The sequence below is a fragment of the Diabrotica undecimpunctata genome, chromosome 7 (genome assembly GCF_040954645.1).
Source record: "Diabrotica undecimpunctata isolate CICGRU chromosome 7, icDiaUnde3, whole genome shotgun sequence".
Taxonomy (NCBI): Eukaryota; Metazoa; Arthropoda; class Insecta; order Coleoptera; family Chrysomelidae; genus Diabrotica; species Diabrotica undecimpunctata.
The window spans coordinates 141561356-141578056 of NC_092809.1; the positions used below are offsets into that span (position 1 = coordinate 141561356).

The 16701-nt window shown below is 32.9% G+C and overlaps 1 protein-coding gene across 1 annotated transcript in view; it reads right to left on the minus strand.

The window, feature by feature from the left end:
* Positions 1–5196: 5196 nt before the first annotated feature.
* LOC140445936 (glycoprotein-N-acetylgalactosamine 3-beta-galactosyltransferase 1-like) overlaps positions 5197–16701 on the minus strand; it is a 35165-nt gene continuing 23660 nt past the window's right edge. The window contains exon 6 of the mRNA XM_072538382.1: positions 5197–12082. Coding sequence (XP_072394483.1) covers positions 11900–12082 — 183 coding nt within the window. The 3' untranslated portion in view covers positions 5197–11899. The remainder of the gene's footprint in view (positions 12083–16701) is intronic.

Consider the following 16701-nt stretch of genomic DNA (forward strand, 5'->3'; position numbering starts at 1 on the left):
GTTTCCTTTTATATTTCTTATTTTTAATAATTTTGAGGGAGATGTGAGATTTTGAAAATTTGGTGTGATAGTTACGAATCTTTACTAGGAGTTTTGTGTGTGATTAACTTCATCTGCTTTTAGATCATTTTGTCTTCCTATTTTTCATTCGTTAGATCTGTAGTTGTTTCAGTTTTCGGAGATTTATTTCACAATAAACATATGTTTATTTCACTTCTTATATAAAAATATTTTGTCGCTATATGCTGATCCTCACATCTTTCGTAACTTCCATACTCCTTGCGAGATGAAAAATTCGGATTTTTTAAATTTGTTAGGTTGGATACCGATCACAAAGATGAATCTTTTGACTCAGTTCACCCGATCCCAAGTTAAAAACAGACAGCCTTGTGACTATATTCGAGTTTTATCCTGCCGTTTTGTCTGCATCTGCGGTTGTTCTTCTTAATCACTGATGATCTTCCTCAAGTGTATGCGCTAGATGTAGCCTTCGTGTGGCTCCCAAAAGCTGTCGGGTAGTCGAAATATTTTTTAGTAGCACTTTTTCATTCTGGGAGCGTTTTGAACTATAAAAATTTAAAGAAATTTTCTTTAAATTCAAGTCATGTCTTCAATCAATAAGGTAAGTTGCATGTGGTGCCTACTAATTACGGAAAAGAATCCAAATTAAAATCAGATTATAAAAAGACTGAACTTTTATTTGTAGTGCAGCTTTATTCTTCTTACATGCTTGGCAGATTCGGTTAAGACAGCCTTATAAAAGCGACTTTACCCATTGTTTTCTTTATTAAATCCTCTGAACACATTATAGTGGAGGCAAATTCTACTGTTTCATATCTCGTAATATTTAAAGGTCACTTTCAGGTCTACTTGGCTAGTTTACAGAAGAAAAATTAAATAAGTAAATACTTCATATTTTTATTTATTTCATTTTACAATATCATCACAGAATTGTAACATTTTAAAAAATAAAGGAGGATACAATATTTTTAGTAAAGGTCAAAATAAATTACATTTATTATCAAATAGTGCGGTATATCAGTGAAGGGAAGGTCTGTCGAAGGTGCCAACAGTTTTTTTATTGCAAATTGTGAAACAAATTCTTTTATACGAAAATTTTAGCAAAATTTTTGAATTTAAATAAATATTAAATTAATATTTTAATGCCATATAAGGTATACGAGCCCTAACAACTATATCATGGGACAAATTAAATTATATTATAGTTGTCAGGGCTTGTATGTCTACAGTTAGATTGACAAGATTTGCATAAACTTACAGATTTTAAAAATTCTTGATTCGCGTACCATTATAAAGCTTTTAATATTATCGGGAACGTATACTGGAATAAAACTGCTGAAATAGTCTTTTTTAGATAAGTATGACATTATTCACAAATTATGTTTTATATTACATTTGTTTTCTACTCACAGCACACAAAACCATGAAACTACGCAACATGTGAATATTTCGACTGCATCTGAGGCATACGTTGAAAACGACGTTGTGGTAATGGTCGAATTGCTCGCTGATTGAGGCTGTTGCAACTGTTCTAAAAAGTTGGTTTGAGCTGCATTTTGCCTTGTATGATTCCCTTTTTAACTTATTTTTCTTTCTACATTCTGCTTAACACTTAAACGCTCGTAACGTGATGCACTGCGTGGGCGCCAGTCTGCCTTCTAACAGACTTGGGCCTGCCAGTTTTTCATTGCCGGTAAAATATGTCGTTTTAAAATCTGCGCGGCGAAACTACAGAATAATCGACGTTTGATGTAGGTACCGGCACTGGAAGCCCACGTTTATTGGAAAGCTAGTTAACAAACATTGGAGTTAACAAACACATTCACAAAAATAATAGAATCGCTGACGACACGTCAGAAATGGACAATAATTAAAATACCTACCTAACAATACGGTTTTAATAAAAATTACAGGAAAATAAAAATCTGCTAAAGAATAAACGAATATGGAAAGCAGAATAACAAATAGAATATCAATAGTGTGAAAATAATGATATAAAAGTTACTGTGATCACAGAATAAATAACAATCAGAATGCCCACTCTCAGATGCCGCCTTTGAAGTGTGTCAGCACGCGATCGCCATATTTTAAACGGAAACATAGACTCGGATTGAGAAATTTGTGACAAGCTACGACAGAACCGTAATTTAAATTTTTAGAGATTAATAATTTAGTAAATTTGAAATAATTTAATCTATTCTTTAATCTAATTTATTCTTTAAAACATGGCGAATAGACTCAAAATATTGCTAAATATAATTGCTACTTAGAATATTGTAGACAACTTTATCCTGTCAGTGTTTTCAGTGTTTGACATACATGAGTGTCACTGCTAAATTATTCTGCTATTGTTATTGTTTCGATTATGTAAAATTTTATGTTGATTAAACCATATCATGTAGGTTTTGCTTTCTTATTTCGTTCTGTAATAAATACGAATTTTGCAAGAGTAATTTGATAGCAAACCAAGTAATAGTAATAGTCAAAATTATTTTTATTATCAATCTAACAGTAAACTTACAAGTCCGTAGAAGAACGAGAATTTATCAAGACAGTCGCTCTGACTACTATCTAACAATTGTTTTAGGTCCTATATGAGTGAAATAACAATATAAGTTAATATTTTTATTAACGTTCTGATGTAATGTAAGTTAAAACAATTATTTTTATCAAAAAACTGAAAAAATAATCGTTACTTTATTGAAAAACTCTTAAGTGGGCCGCGGTAAAAGTTTTTTGGTCGATTTAGTTATTAATAAATGTTAAAGAGGTAAAAATTTTAAAATGGAATAAACTGTTAATAACTTTTGACAAAATGATTCTAACTTTTAATTTTGCACCAATAGGAAGCTTTCGTATTGCACAATATGTGATACAATTTCAAAACGGATTCATTCAATAATTTTTAATCAATTCAATTTGTTTGTCTCAGTTTATCCCAACTTCGCGAAAATTAACAACTTTTTACAACCGAAAATCTTTTACCACATTTAATGTTAAAGGTTTTCCAATAAACTAACAGATTCTTCCAGTTTTTTGATAAAATATTATGGACAGAAAAAAATTATTTATTTGTTATATAACAAATATCAGTATTCTACAAGGATTGACCATTGACGCCGACACATTTTATCCACTTACTATAGTGAATTTACTTTGTACAATACAATATTATAATAAATCTAACTTAATATATAAAAAATTGCGATATGGCATTTAAAAAATAATTATTTTTATTACCGCCCTAGGTAGATTTGGATGCGTTTAAATATTTAGTAAAATTTAGATTAAACCATAAATTAGCTCTACAAACTTAAGATCAACGGTATTTTGCCAAAAAAATATGTACAACTGCTCATGAGATCAATCAGCGGCGTGAAGTATGTACGTGATCGCGATCATGACTGCGACGGCGTTCACGTACAAATAAAACACTTTGCAATGCGGCAAAATATTGAATAAGTCTCGCTACTACCGTTTATAGTGCGAGATCTGAAAATTTTGATAAGGTTTTTGAACCACAAAATAGAATATCTGCTGAAAGTTAGTGGGCCTTTATAAACACTTGACTTTTAAGTTACAATTTTTCTGATGCATTTTAAAACTTTAATAATCTTAATTTACTATTTCCAAATAGAGAAATTTTCACCTCACCACCGTAGATCCAGTAAGGCGGTAAAAATAGAGATGGACAAGTAGGATCGGAATTGGAATCAGAACCTCTAACAAATTGTACAGCCAAACTGCCTATTTACCTATCAGGTGTAAGCGTCTTGTAATGTTTTTTGTCAGTTTTGAACTAATAATTGGCAAATAAAATACACATTGGATGATGTCGCTCAAACCATACCATTTTTAATATAAAATCAGTATTTCTTGGGTTTAGTTCAATAATTATTGTTTAATTTGGAACTAGATTATATTATTCCATTAAAATCAACTTTTCGACAGAAAATCCTTGCCTTTGTCAAGATTTTAAAAGGTATAAGATTGAAAACAAGATGTTATTGTAAACCTGTTCATTCATTAATGTTAGTTTCTCGCTTTATATTTTGGTTATTGGTATAAGTTATTATATGTTTTACAATAACATCTTGTTCTCAATCTTGTACCTTTCAGAATCTTAACAAAGGCAAGAATTACCTGCCTAAACGTTCAAAAGACCGGACATTTTATGGTATGTATACCAACCAGCTGGTCGAGCATGTTTCACAAGATGCAAGGTATCTATATACTCCATAAACGAGAACTTTTCATACTGCCCTCGTAGATACACAAATTCATTGGAAATAAGGATGGTATCGTGGGTTTTTTCAATGAGTCGATTGAATGATCAGAACTCCAAATAAATAATAGTGACCTACTGCTTCTTTGCTAGGTTTAGGTCAGGTTAGACGTGTTGTAAAATTATTTATCCACCCGAAACTCATTTTCTTTAGATCAGTTTTAAACTGGTCGAGAAAAAGTGATTCAGAAACATGATAATTCCGTGAAAATTTAATATTGAAACACTATTTATATAAAACTAAAAGAAAAGAAAAAAATACAAATGGCCATATTTGAGTTGTTAATATTTGGGCTGATATTTATAATTAAAAACAGGTCATTTAAGTCACCTATCAGATGCCTGGAAACGTTTGACCTGACTGCAAGAGAATATCTATATATTCCATCTATTTCTGTGCATTGAACTTTTCACCCTGCCCCTGTAAGTCCACAACATTGGATATCGAGGTGGGCAGGAAGGATTGGAACAGGCTCAGCGAGTCGATTGTCTGATCCGATTTTTAAACAAATTGTAAAATCCTTTTATTAACCGAATCAGTTTTGAATTCGCTGAGAAAGTGTCATACAGAATAATGATAATGCCGAACAGTTAGAAAAACTAATATTAGAATACTATGTATATAAAACTAAAAGAAATACATTTAAATGGTCATATTTGAGATAAGTTGAGAATTAGACTAAATATTTATAATTAAAAACAGGTCATTTTAGTGGGACTTTTATAGAATTTCTATAAATCCCATCTATTCCCATTCATTGAAATTTTTGCTCTGCTCCTGTAAGTTCTCAACATTGGATATATATATATATATATATATATATATATATATATATATATATATATATATATATATATATATATATATATATATATATATATATATATATATATATATATAGGGACAGGAAGGATTGAAACAGGCTCAATAAGTCGATTGTCTAATCCGAATTTGAAAAAAAAAAAATGTACGGAATTTGCCAGGTTGAGGTTAGTTGAGTCTTGTAAAGTCTTTTTTTTGACCGAATAATAAACAAACGCCCAAACAAATACAAAGAGCATGCACACGCAATAATGTTAAATAGTAGGAAAAAACTCTTATTTGCATACTATTTATATAAGAACCAAAGGAAAAGAAGTAAAAAGGTAAATGGCCATAGTTGAGGTAAGTTGAGACATAATTTATGTATTTACAATTACAAGAACAGATCATTTTAGTGGGCTTTACACCTGCCGGGGAACATTTGACATGACTGCGAGAGAATTCTGTATACTCCATCCGTGCCCCGTTATAGTACTTTTCACATTGCCCCCGTAGGCCCACAAATGCATTGGATATAGGTAGAGATGGGCAGATAGTATTGAAGCTGTTATAGTGAGTTTATTGACTATATTCGTAGCGCTCTTGTATAGTCCATTTTTCTTTCTTCAGTAAACTATAAAAGGATATTTTTGTCAACCTTTCTTAATAAATTATTGAAAAATATTTAAGTTGTGTGTTTTGTAAATGTTGCCACATTAGTTCTATCTTAAGTGATGTAGCATAGTGCTGTTGACGATTTAAACTATTGTATATCTGCATTATTTGAAAAAGTCATTCAACCATATGTTTAAAAGTACTGACAATGTATATTTTGCAATATATAAGGTTGTTTTACTATATAAATATAATAGAAATAAATAAATACATAATTTAGCCGAGTAAAAGCACTACTGTTAGCCACTGACTGCTCTCATTTAAAACAGGAAATTATGGCACAAATCTTTACTTGTCTTTCAATCTTAATTATAATAAAACTACAAATTGAGCTTTTGTGAAGACATAAAATCATTCTAAGATACCTTGACGAACTAGTACAGTTTTTTTGACGGCGAATGTGATGTTTTTGCAGCATGATGTACCTTGTCCAGTTCTAGTTCGTAAAGATGTTAATAAACACAACATTTTCATGCAAAGATGTAGGAAAAGATTTGTTTTACAAATATCTTACATCTAATACTTTACATAATAGAATCTATTAATAATAATTATATACATTTGGCAAATAAGACTAGGAATATGTAAAGAACATAAAAATCAGACTAATAGCAACTGGGAATTGTTCTTAAAATAAAATATCTGGAGGAAATATACATTTGTAGTATTCCTATAAGTGCTGTAAATGTTTATTTGTTTATGCACCTGCCCAAAATACATTTTTTTAACAACTGTTTAATAAAAGATGTAATAACAATTTTGATAGGTTAGTCAGAAATGCAGATACGGTTGTAGTTGTCCTATGGGAATACCACGCTTTAAATGAGCGAATTGCGTTAATTATCAAAGCGACCCTTTTTAAAACAAGAAATGTATATCATCAAAAATCTAATCAATGAAATTTTCTAGCCTTTTTCACAATATTTACAACTTATTTTCCGTAGACATATAAAATAAGTGATGAATCTAGCTCTACAATCTAGAATCTAGCTATATCAACATCAAGTTGTATATCAAAAACCGGATTACGGTTCTAGGGTGAAAAATACCTCAACAGATAGTACTAGTTAGTTTAGTTTAGTCATTTTTTGAAGCTTTTTTGATTTTAAACAAACCAAATTAGAATAATAAAGGTCTTATTATTCTAATATTTTATTACACTAATTCAACTCAAAATAAATTCACAAAACGAATATAAGTTAACTCACTGAATGTCAAAATAGTTTCGGAAATTTGGTTCGTTTAGACTCAAGGTGTCCATACAACACGACGGCGTAACAAAGCATAAGGACATGTGAATTTTTACAAATCACCAATTGTCATTTATACGCCAGATTACTCGATGTCTCGAGTAATTTTTGCCGTTTTCTTGTTCCTAAACAAATCAAATTAGGGGTAAAAAACGTGTTATTAATTTCTTATACGAGTAAGTTCCAAATAAATGCACAAAACAGTGAAAGTTGGTATGAGCACGTCACTACGAAAAGTACATTTTGACAGGTGACAAGTCAATTGTCAGTTAATCAACATCCTCTTTGTTATTTTCATTATAATGCCACTCTATAGTCATATAACATTTTTGATAAATTTTTTTGATTTGTTTAAGCTACAAACTATAAGACAATATGTCGATGTTGAATGTTTTGAAAGTGCTAGTGGCAGAGAAATTGTTGCTTCTTCCGCGCTTATGTGAAATGAGAGATATTTACGTAGTCAGGCCAAAAAGTTGGCTATTGCTATAAGTGTTTCGGTTTCATAGTTAAAAAATTATAGTCAACCATTATAAACGCATGTATAGCCGGTTCAATCGGCTTGGGAATTATATTTTGACAGGGTCATTGTCCCAAACCTACAACTTAAAAACTCCTACGAAATCTTGATAATAGCTGAACTGCAAACTTATTTAATTGGAAAAAGAAGAGTAATCATCAATAATCCAAGTGTATATTCATTAATTTCGATTAAACACTGTCCAATTGTAAATACTAATATTATATATTATTTTAATGTATGCAATTTTATTGTGTTGATAAACTGTATCTGAATAATTTTTTACTTTAAGGTACGATTAATATTGGCTATGCGCCCGTGTGCTTGGTTGTATAGTAACTTATAGCCACTTCCGGTCGAAGTCAAAATTTGACCAACATATTAATTGACTAGACACTTCAGACTGGATTCACTGAACAGAGTATACCTCTTCTAATTACAATGTTAATTCAAACTTAACTAGTACTATCTTTTATGTATTATCGTTAGCAAAACATTTGAGACTGAATTTCCAATGCCAGTACTCGTCCAGCCGATGCTGTCCAGTACATTTTTCCACATTGTATACTAATAATAAATTTAAATTAGCACACTTTTTGTCAATAAATATCATAAATGAACTTAGATTTATTATTATTTGCAACGGTTCTGATCTAAGATACATCTAGACCGCTTCAATGACGTCGGTATTGTAGATGTCATATTTACCGACCAAGTTAGTCACGAATCTATAGAAAGAGACTTTTGAACCATAGGTATATACCTAATTTCGTCTCAATTGTCTTGTAACTGTACACCCTAGGAAATTATTGAGTCTTACAACCTTTTCAAAACCACAATACTTTAAAGACGACTATATTACTATTTACACGCGTCTATTTTAATTAAAATATAGTGGTTTCTGAGTAAAAAGTGCAGCATTTCGATACAGCACCTTTTCCGCCAAAAACTTACTCGACTCTAAGTATCAGTACTGTTATGAAGCCGACTCAGAGATGTACAACACATAGAGCTGAGTAAGTCACATTTAAGTCAAATGAGTACCATCACCGCGACAGCTACAAACTACTCGTTATGTTCGGTTCACATTTTGACTGAAAAAATTCCTAACACGGCACAACGATGTGAAAGATAGGCTACCAAACAATCCAAAACAAGAGCACAGAGTCCAATGGTTAGGATGTACTGTACCCAGATGCTGCACTAAATCTTTGTGATGAAACGAGCAATGAATTGATTAAAATTCACAAATTATCTAAAAACTTCGAATACAAACGGGTCTACTGGAGTAAATTTATTTAGTTCGCTATCTATAATATAAAATAGGACTTTAAAATATGCGATTTAAATAAATATAGATAGGCACTACGCTAGACGTTCAGTTAGATATGTTAAAAACTACGTATCGTCAGTGCTTTGTTCCGACTGTAAAATATATAGATTGACAAAAGCAAAAATACTTCAAGATCATTTCAAGTTTTATTTTTCCAAGCAAAACGAAATTTTAAAGCACAAAAATGGCATGTGAATTAGTTCTTCAGGGAGTTTAAAAACAACTTTTAAGGTTCGGATCAATCAATCGACTCACTGAATTAGTTTAGTTCTTGCGCGACGATCTCTATTGCCCGCGCATTTGTGAATCTTCGAGTAAAAGTTTAAAAATTCTTGGCTTAGTAACAGTTTAAAAAAGGCACGATTGATGAAGTTCATTTATTTAAATGACGTTACATCATAAAATTTCATTTTCCATAGTTCCATCACTAAAAAAATGTTACCAAATGTGCTTTGTACCTATGTTCTTAACAGGCAAAAAGTAAGGTGTAAATATTATAGTGATCTGGCGAAATATTTCCTGTATTCTAAATAGAGAACGTTAAAAATAGAGATGGGCGTGTAGAATCGAAACGTGCTCAGTGAGTCGATTGACTAATTCGAATGTTCTTAAACACCTTAGTCTTTCCGATATACTATGGTATCGATACGTAAAGAGCTGATAACAAGCGGAAAATATACCTAACCAAAGTTGTGAAAATATATATAACATAAGTGTGCTTTGGCCTGTTTTGTAAACGGATACGGATTTAATTCCGCAGGTGTCCCAAAACAGAACTCTTATCTGCAGCTGGAAAGGACAAAAGAGATGTAATGTGTTTATGAAACCAATGCACGATGTAACATGATTGTAAGGACGTACTGTGTATTCGAAAGGTTTAGTTTCATCTATTGAACTGGAGATTTTTTATGTTGCCCCGGTAGATCGAAATATGTGTTAGAGATAAAGATGGGCGGCTACGACTTTATCAGTTCCAGTAAATCGATTGACTGATCCGGATTTCAAATACGTATATGTATAAAAAACTGAGTATTACTATAAACCAATTCATTCAGAAAGATCAAAAGAATAATAAAACTTAACAAAAACGTACAATGTTTGTTCTTTTATTCGTCTATGGCCTAGATATTACACTTAAGTTTTTCTGTCCGGATTTGTCCCATTATTTCGCATACGATAAAGTTCATATCTAATCGTTTCTTTCACAATACTGAAAGTTTGCATGTGACGACTACGGAAAAATAAATATGTAAAAAAAAACGGGATGTGGCACTCCGGGAGTGACCGAGGAGGGGAAGCATAGCTTTCTTATCGTCTACGCATGGAGCGATGGTTTCTAATTTAATTTATTTTATTCCATTTCATTCGATTCGGATCCGTTTCGATTTGGATTCGCTTCGGATTCGATTCAATTCGACTCGCTTCCATCTGATTCGATATTCGATTCGAATTCGCCTCGATTTATTTTATATTATTTATAAACACGCATGGGACTGCGTTTATTACTCGTAGTGTGAGGTTGCGCCAAGTGTGCTCGCGTGATCTACCGTTACAGTCGTTTTTTTTTCATACCTCTCCACCTCCACTGCTCCGTCCGTAGCCTGCGATAAGAAAGGTACATTTCCAATAGTTTGATCGAAAATCAGGATGTCAGTTTTATAATCCAGCCTGTTGCTTCTACTGTTAAAAATAATCCTCCCTGAAAAACATTCATTTTTTTCTGAGTAGCACGTGGATACTCGTCATGATCCTGATAGGGGATGTATCTAGCCCAGGGATGTAGCGTTTTATCTAGGCCAGCTCCTGGTTTTCCTTTACTCTCTACCCCGGCGGAACCAGGTCGAATTCCAAAACTATCCAGTCCAAACCACAAATTCCTTCCCTTCATCATCCACCAATCGCATATCCAATCGACAAGGATGGTAGTAGAATTCAGTACAAGAATACCCTGAGAACCCAAAAATCTGCCATCCTCCAACCTAAACCAGCAGTTGAGTTGGGAGGGAGTCAGGCTGCCAAAACAATCACAATGATTTGTGAAACCATGTACTTAAATATCCTTTTTAGAGGATTATAATTTTGATGAAGCGTCACCCAGATATCCCAATGATTTGTATTGGATTCTTCTCATTTAATGAGCAAATATCAAAAATATTATTGGCATAAGTACGAATGTGACCACTCAAACAATTTGAAAGAATTACAAATCAAAGTTAGGAATAAAAATAATGTTACTTCTCTTGTACTTCTAAAACCTTGTGAATTTGTACAAACATTTTTTAAGATTCTGAATTGTAAATATTATATCCCTTGTTAAAAAATCTTGCTCCTCGGCCATTAAACAACTCACCAGGCGTTACAATTACCTGCTGTTATTAGTTTCAGATTACCGCAGTGTTGCCGAGTTTCATGGTGTATCAGTTCTTGTGAAATCGAGACAAGAATCTGCCAGACAGAAAAAATTAAGTACATCATACACAGTAATAATACTTGAAATATAGGGAAATTGTTAGTTTCCATTATTTATATAAACACTTTCATTTCTATTCATTACGTACTAAAAAGTTTAAACTAAAAATTAATATTTTAATTTTAAATAACGAATCTTAATGTAAGAATCGATTGTTCGGTAATTGTGATGGAAGTTTAAAGAAAATGAACAAGGAAAGGATAATATCCAGAAAATTGTATTGATTTTTTGTATGATAAAAGAAAATCTACAAAATTTCTGATGGCCCCGTTCACTCTTAACCTCAGTCTTAAATCCAGCAAGTGTTCGAAATTAACAGTTCCACTATCGGACTAAAAGAAATAAAAAAGAGTTATAGTCCGCAGTAAAGCAACACGATACTTTAAGCTCTTTGATCAGTTAGCGGCTATTGTTGTATATACTTCACTACCAAACTTGACTTTGTATATACTTTTAACCCATCAAAACCTTTCGATTTAAGAATAAACAACAGCCTGTATTCTGCAGATATAAACAATTAGTACCGGTACTCGTGTGTGAGTACTACGTCGTCGCGTTTGATGATTCGTCGGCGACTGATGGTTTTTCAGTCAGCTCTGGAGGCATCTCCACGTGGAATGATATTCCATACGGCCTTAAGTGGTATATTAAGTACTCCAGTACGTACATTTGGTTCGGGCTGACGTAGTGGAATGATACCGCGTTGTCCGAGCAACAGTCCATACCCTAAATTAAAAAAGAACATTAGATAAACACAAAAAATTAACTACAATATACATATAGCGTAAGTTTTTAGAGCAACGTTGGTTGATAATGCCATTATTATTCTCCTCATAATCCTTATTTTTACAACAGGGTTTGACACTACTATACACTGAATTTAATTCTATGAAGAGTAAAAGTATGAAATCAATATGAAAAAGAAATTTTTGACAAATATTCGTATATAGGGTGAACTACAAAAAAAAATACCTTCGTCTAATATGGCACTTAAAAATAATAATCTCCTTTTCCCTTATCAAAGTGGCTTTCGAAGAGGCAGATCGACATCAGACAAGCATGTTACTTTACAAACCTCAATGAATGAAGCTTTTCCAAACAAAAAAAAACTGATTGCAATATTTTTTTATACACTCGCGATCATAAAATCCGGGTCACCTTGAAAATGACCGATATTTCATTTTTAACGAGCTTTATCGTAAATAATAATAACACAAATACAAACTAATGCATATTTCTGAGAATTGTTGTCTGCTTAGCGGTTTCCTTTGCAACAAAGAATTCCAATAGTGCCGATTTCGCGGAAAAGTGCACACTTCCCAATATGAACGGTATCTGTAACTGCTGCTTGTTTTAAATGTCTCATTTGTGCTTCGACTTTCTGTTCAAACGCAACGAACAAACGTTTATTATTGCCACCATTAGTGTTTATTAGTGCTATTATTAGTGTTTATTATTGTTTATTTTTTGCCAAAAATACCCTTGACTGTTGTTGAAACGGCACAAATTGTTGCGCTTGTGAAAGACGGTCACACTCAACGGCAAGTCGCATGAACTGTTTTTGTTAGCCTTTCTACGGTTCAACGAGTGCTTCAACGCTTTCAGGAAACGGGTTTGCTATCCAGACGACCTGGCTCTGGATGAAGAAGGGCGACTACGGCACGAGATGGCCGTTTTCTTGTGTTTCAGGCTTTACAAAACCAGACCTCAACTGCGATTATGCATCGAAATCGTCTACAGGAAGTACGAAATCGCAATGTTAGCGTTGTAACAGTCAGGAGAAGACTTCGTTCTTTTGGACTATCTTCTCGGGTAATGGCTACTGGACCGCCACTTCTCCTGTCGCATCGAGTTGCACCACTAGCTTTTGTTCCACAATATGCGCATAGGGGAATTAACGATTGGAGCAAAGAGTTATTCTCAGATGAATCCCGTTTCTGCCTAACTGGATCGGATGGGCATGTAAGAGTTTGGAGGATAACCGGTGAATGATTTTCACAAGCTTGATAGTTGGACGAGGTTGGAATTACCAGGTTACCCTGGCCAGCTAGGTCTCCGGACCTGAATCCCATTGAACATCTCTGGGGCGATTTGAAAAAACGCATTCAACCCCTAACATCTCCTCCCAACAACGCACAGGAGCTTAAGGATCTGTTAGTGAGAGAGTGGAATATCATACCACAACATGTAATACGGAGAAAAATTGAGAGTATGCCCCGTCGTCTGCAAGAGTTTATTAGAGCAAGTGGAGGCAATACACGATATTAGTCATTAAAATTTCACTGATATTTTACCACGTTTTGTATTTTCCATTTTTTTCGTATGTCTGTTTTATCAACAATGTTTTGTTGTTTGTGGTTTGTTTTCTGCTTTTTCAATAAAAACAATAAAAAACCGTTTTTTTTCTTTCAAAACAAACATTGATGACAAATAAAAAATACATTAGCGTAAAAAAAGGTTATTACTGCACCAGAGGCAAAAATATTCAATAAACTTGAAATTTTCAAGGTGACCCGGATTTTATGATCGCGAGTGTATAAGCCAAGCTTTTGAGAGAACTTGAGACACTGCATTTTGAAAAATCTAAGCGATAACGGGATTCAAGGTAACATACTAGTATTTGTTAACAATTTTTTAAATAATCGATCAATAGAAATTAGGATAACTGGACTTAAAAGCTCAACAAGAACATTAGATAATGGAATCACTCGAGGTTCCATAATAAGACCTAAATTATTCTTAATTGCTATCAATAGTGTTATTCATGAAATTAGAGCACCTATTAGAGCCAGTATTTATGCAGACGACATCGTCGATTATACTAAATTAAATAATATAGAACCAGCAACTAAAATTTTACAATTTTTTTAAAATCGGTTTGAAAATTGGACGTTAAAAACTAGGTTTAACTTCTCTACAGAAAAAACACTATACATAATTTTTAATAACGACAGATCTCAGTATTCAACCGACCTAACATTAAATAATTTATCATTAAAACAATCAGAAGAAGTTAATTTTCTTGCTTTTACCGGAACCTTAAATTGGAACTTGCATATCTACAAACTACAACATTCCTGTCAATCTAGGTTAAATATACTCAAAATTCTATCTAACAAAGTTTGGGGCGCAGATACTAAAATATTAATAAACTTTTATAAATCACTCATTAGGAGTAAACTACATTGCGGTTGCATTTGTTATAATGCCACAAGCAAAACTACCTTTAAAAAGCTTAACAGTGTTCAATCTACAGCTTTGAGATTGGCTTAAGAGCTATATGTTCTGAAATAAAGCGAAGGTAGGATTTTTCATTATCAAAACTGTATTTACAATAACGGCTATATACCCGGTTGAAAGAAATCTACAGGAAGTCATCTTGGGTTTTAAATTTCACAATAATTAGTTGTGGGTTACGATTTTATAATCTTTTCTCCGCCGTTCATTGATAATAAACGCGATGCGGTAACCACATATTTAAATTTATATCAATTACGGTTTTGAAATAAAAACATTAAAACTAGATTAGCATAAAATAATTTAGGGAATCCCTACAATGTGACAAACGTTTTAAAAATAAAATAGTTGTTTTTTTAATTAAAACGTAAGTATTAAGTCCCATAGATAGGAATTGTTGTTCTGTTTTTATTAAGTCATATTCAGAACATCCGCATGCTTATTAGAGACTTTTTCCTTGGTTGTTCTCCTGTTTTTTCTTCAGCTCTTGGCGAAACACTTTTTGACATTCTTGTTACGTGTCCCAAGAAGCACAATTTTTTGTATAACTCTATTTACAGCTGGCTTCTAGCTTGTAATTGTCTTAGACCTGTCAGTCTGAATTAATAGCATTAACTAACACCATTAACATTAAATATCTTTTACATTAAAAAATGATTGCGCAACTGAAATTTCTGACAAACCTGAAGATGCAGGCTATCATTAGAGCTCAAGGAGCAAATAATAAGGCTTGTAACGAAGACGGACCTCTATCTTTTAAATTAAAAGCACGAAATACGGCTCATAACTCGGTTTCACAATTAAGACTTTTTAGCACAGACACAGAAGCAATGGAATCAAATTCCCTAAGAACTCATCAAATATCTCATGCACAGCATGCCTAACGGGATGTAGGCTGTCATTGGAACTTAAGGAGAAAATACTAACTACGGTAGCGAAAGCGGTCCTGTATATTCTAAATTATAAGCACAAAATCCCGCTTCTAACTAAATTGAACAATACGGACTTGCTACACACAAGAAATGGAATCAAAATCCACAAGGAATCTACGTTCCTGTATTTGGCTGTATACCATATATTAAAAAATTAATTAAAATCCTTTGTAAAAGGTATATATTTAAAAACCCAAACGGGCTGTGTTAGACAAAACGTTTTCGGAATACATCATTCCATCATCGGTGTCCTAGAAAATATGTAACCACTTAATTAAAAAGAACATGAAGTTAAAATTTTGACCAAGGTTAAAGAAAAGTGTGGTTAATACTTACTAGGAGTACATGAATGTAGCCACTAAATATATGGGTAAAAACCCGTTAACAAATAATTAGTTACATTTGTTCGACATTATATCTTATAAATACTTATGATGTTAAAGTTACCGTTGGATTAGGTAACATGGCGACATATGACTCCACGTTGAAGTTGCAAGTCCTGAGACGGTGTGTCTACGAGGACTTTATGGAAGCAACTGATTGAAATGACAATGTTGACAAGTTAGGACGGAAGTCGTAACAGAGTGGTCAATATAACTGTGTGTGTCTACTTAAGACAAAAGCCAACGTTATTTAAAATTGTTAGAGTAAAAAATTTTAAATTAATATAACAGTATCAACCATCAATGTTGTTATTTTAAAATTATGTATATGAGATTGAATGTGGAGAAAAGATTGTGTGGTTATAGTTAGGCAACCAACTATACATGTGTGTGGTAGTGTAGTGAATCTCATATACATAATCTCTTGCACAGCATGTCTAAGAGGAGGCAGGCTATCACTGGAACTTGAGGAGCAAATATTGAGTTTTAGAGCAAAGACGGACATGTATCTTCTAAATTACAAGCACAAAAACCAGCTCCTAACTCAATTACACAAAAGAAATGGAACAAATTCCGCAAGAATTCATCATAGATCACTTGAACACAGCTTGCCTCGAGGACGCAGCTTATCATTAGAGCTAGAAGAGAAAATACTAAGTGTTTACCGGATCTATATCGACTTCAGAGAAGATGGTCGGATGAATGACCCGTAATTTCGGTGTGAATCAAGCGACATGGAACACTGACGATACGATACAACTTCACTCCTTCTGCGGGACTCTAATTCGATTGG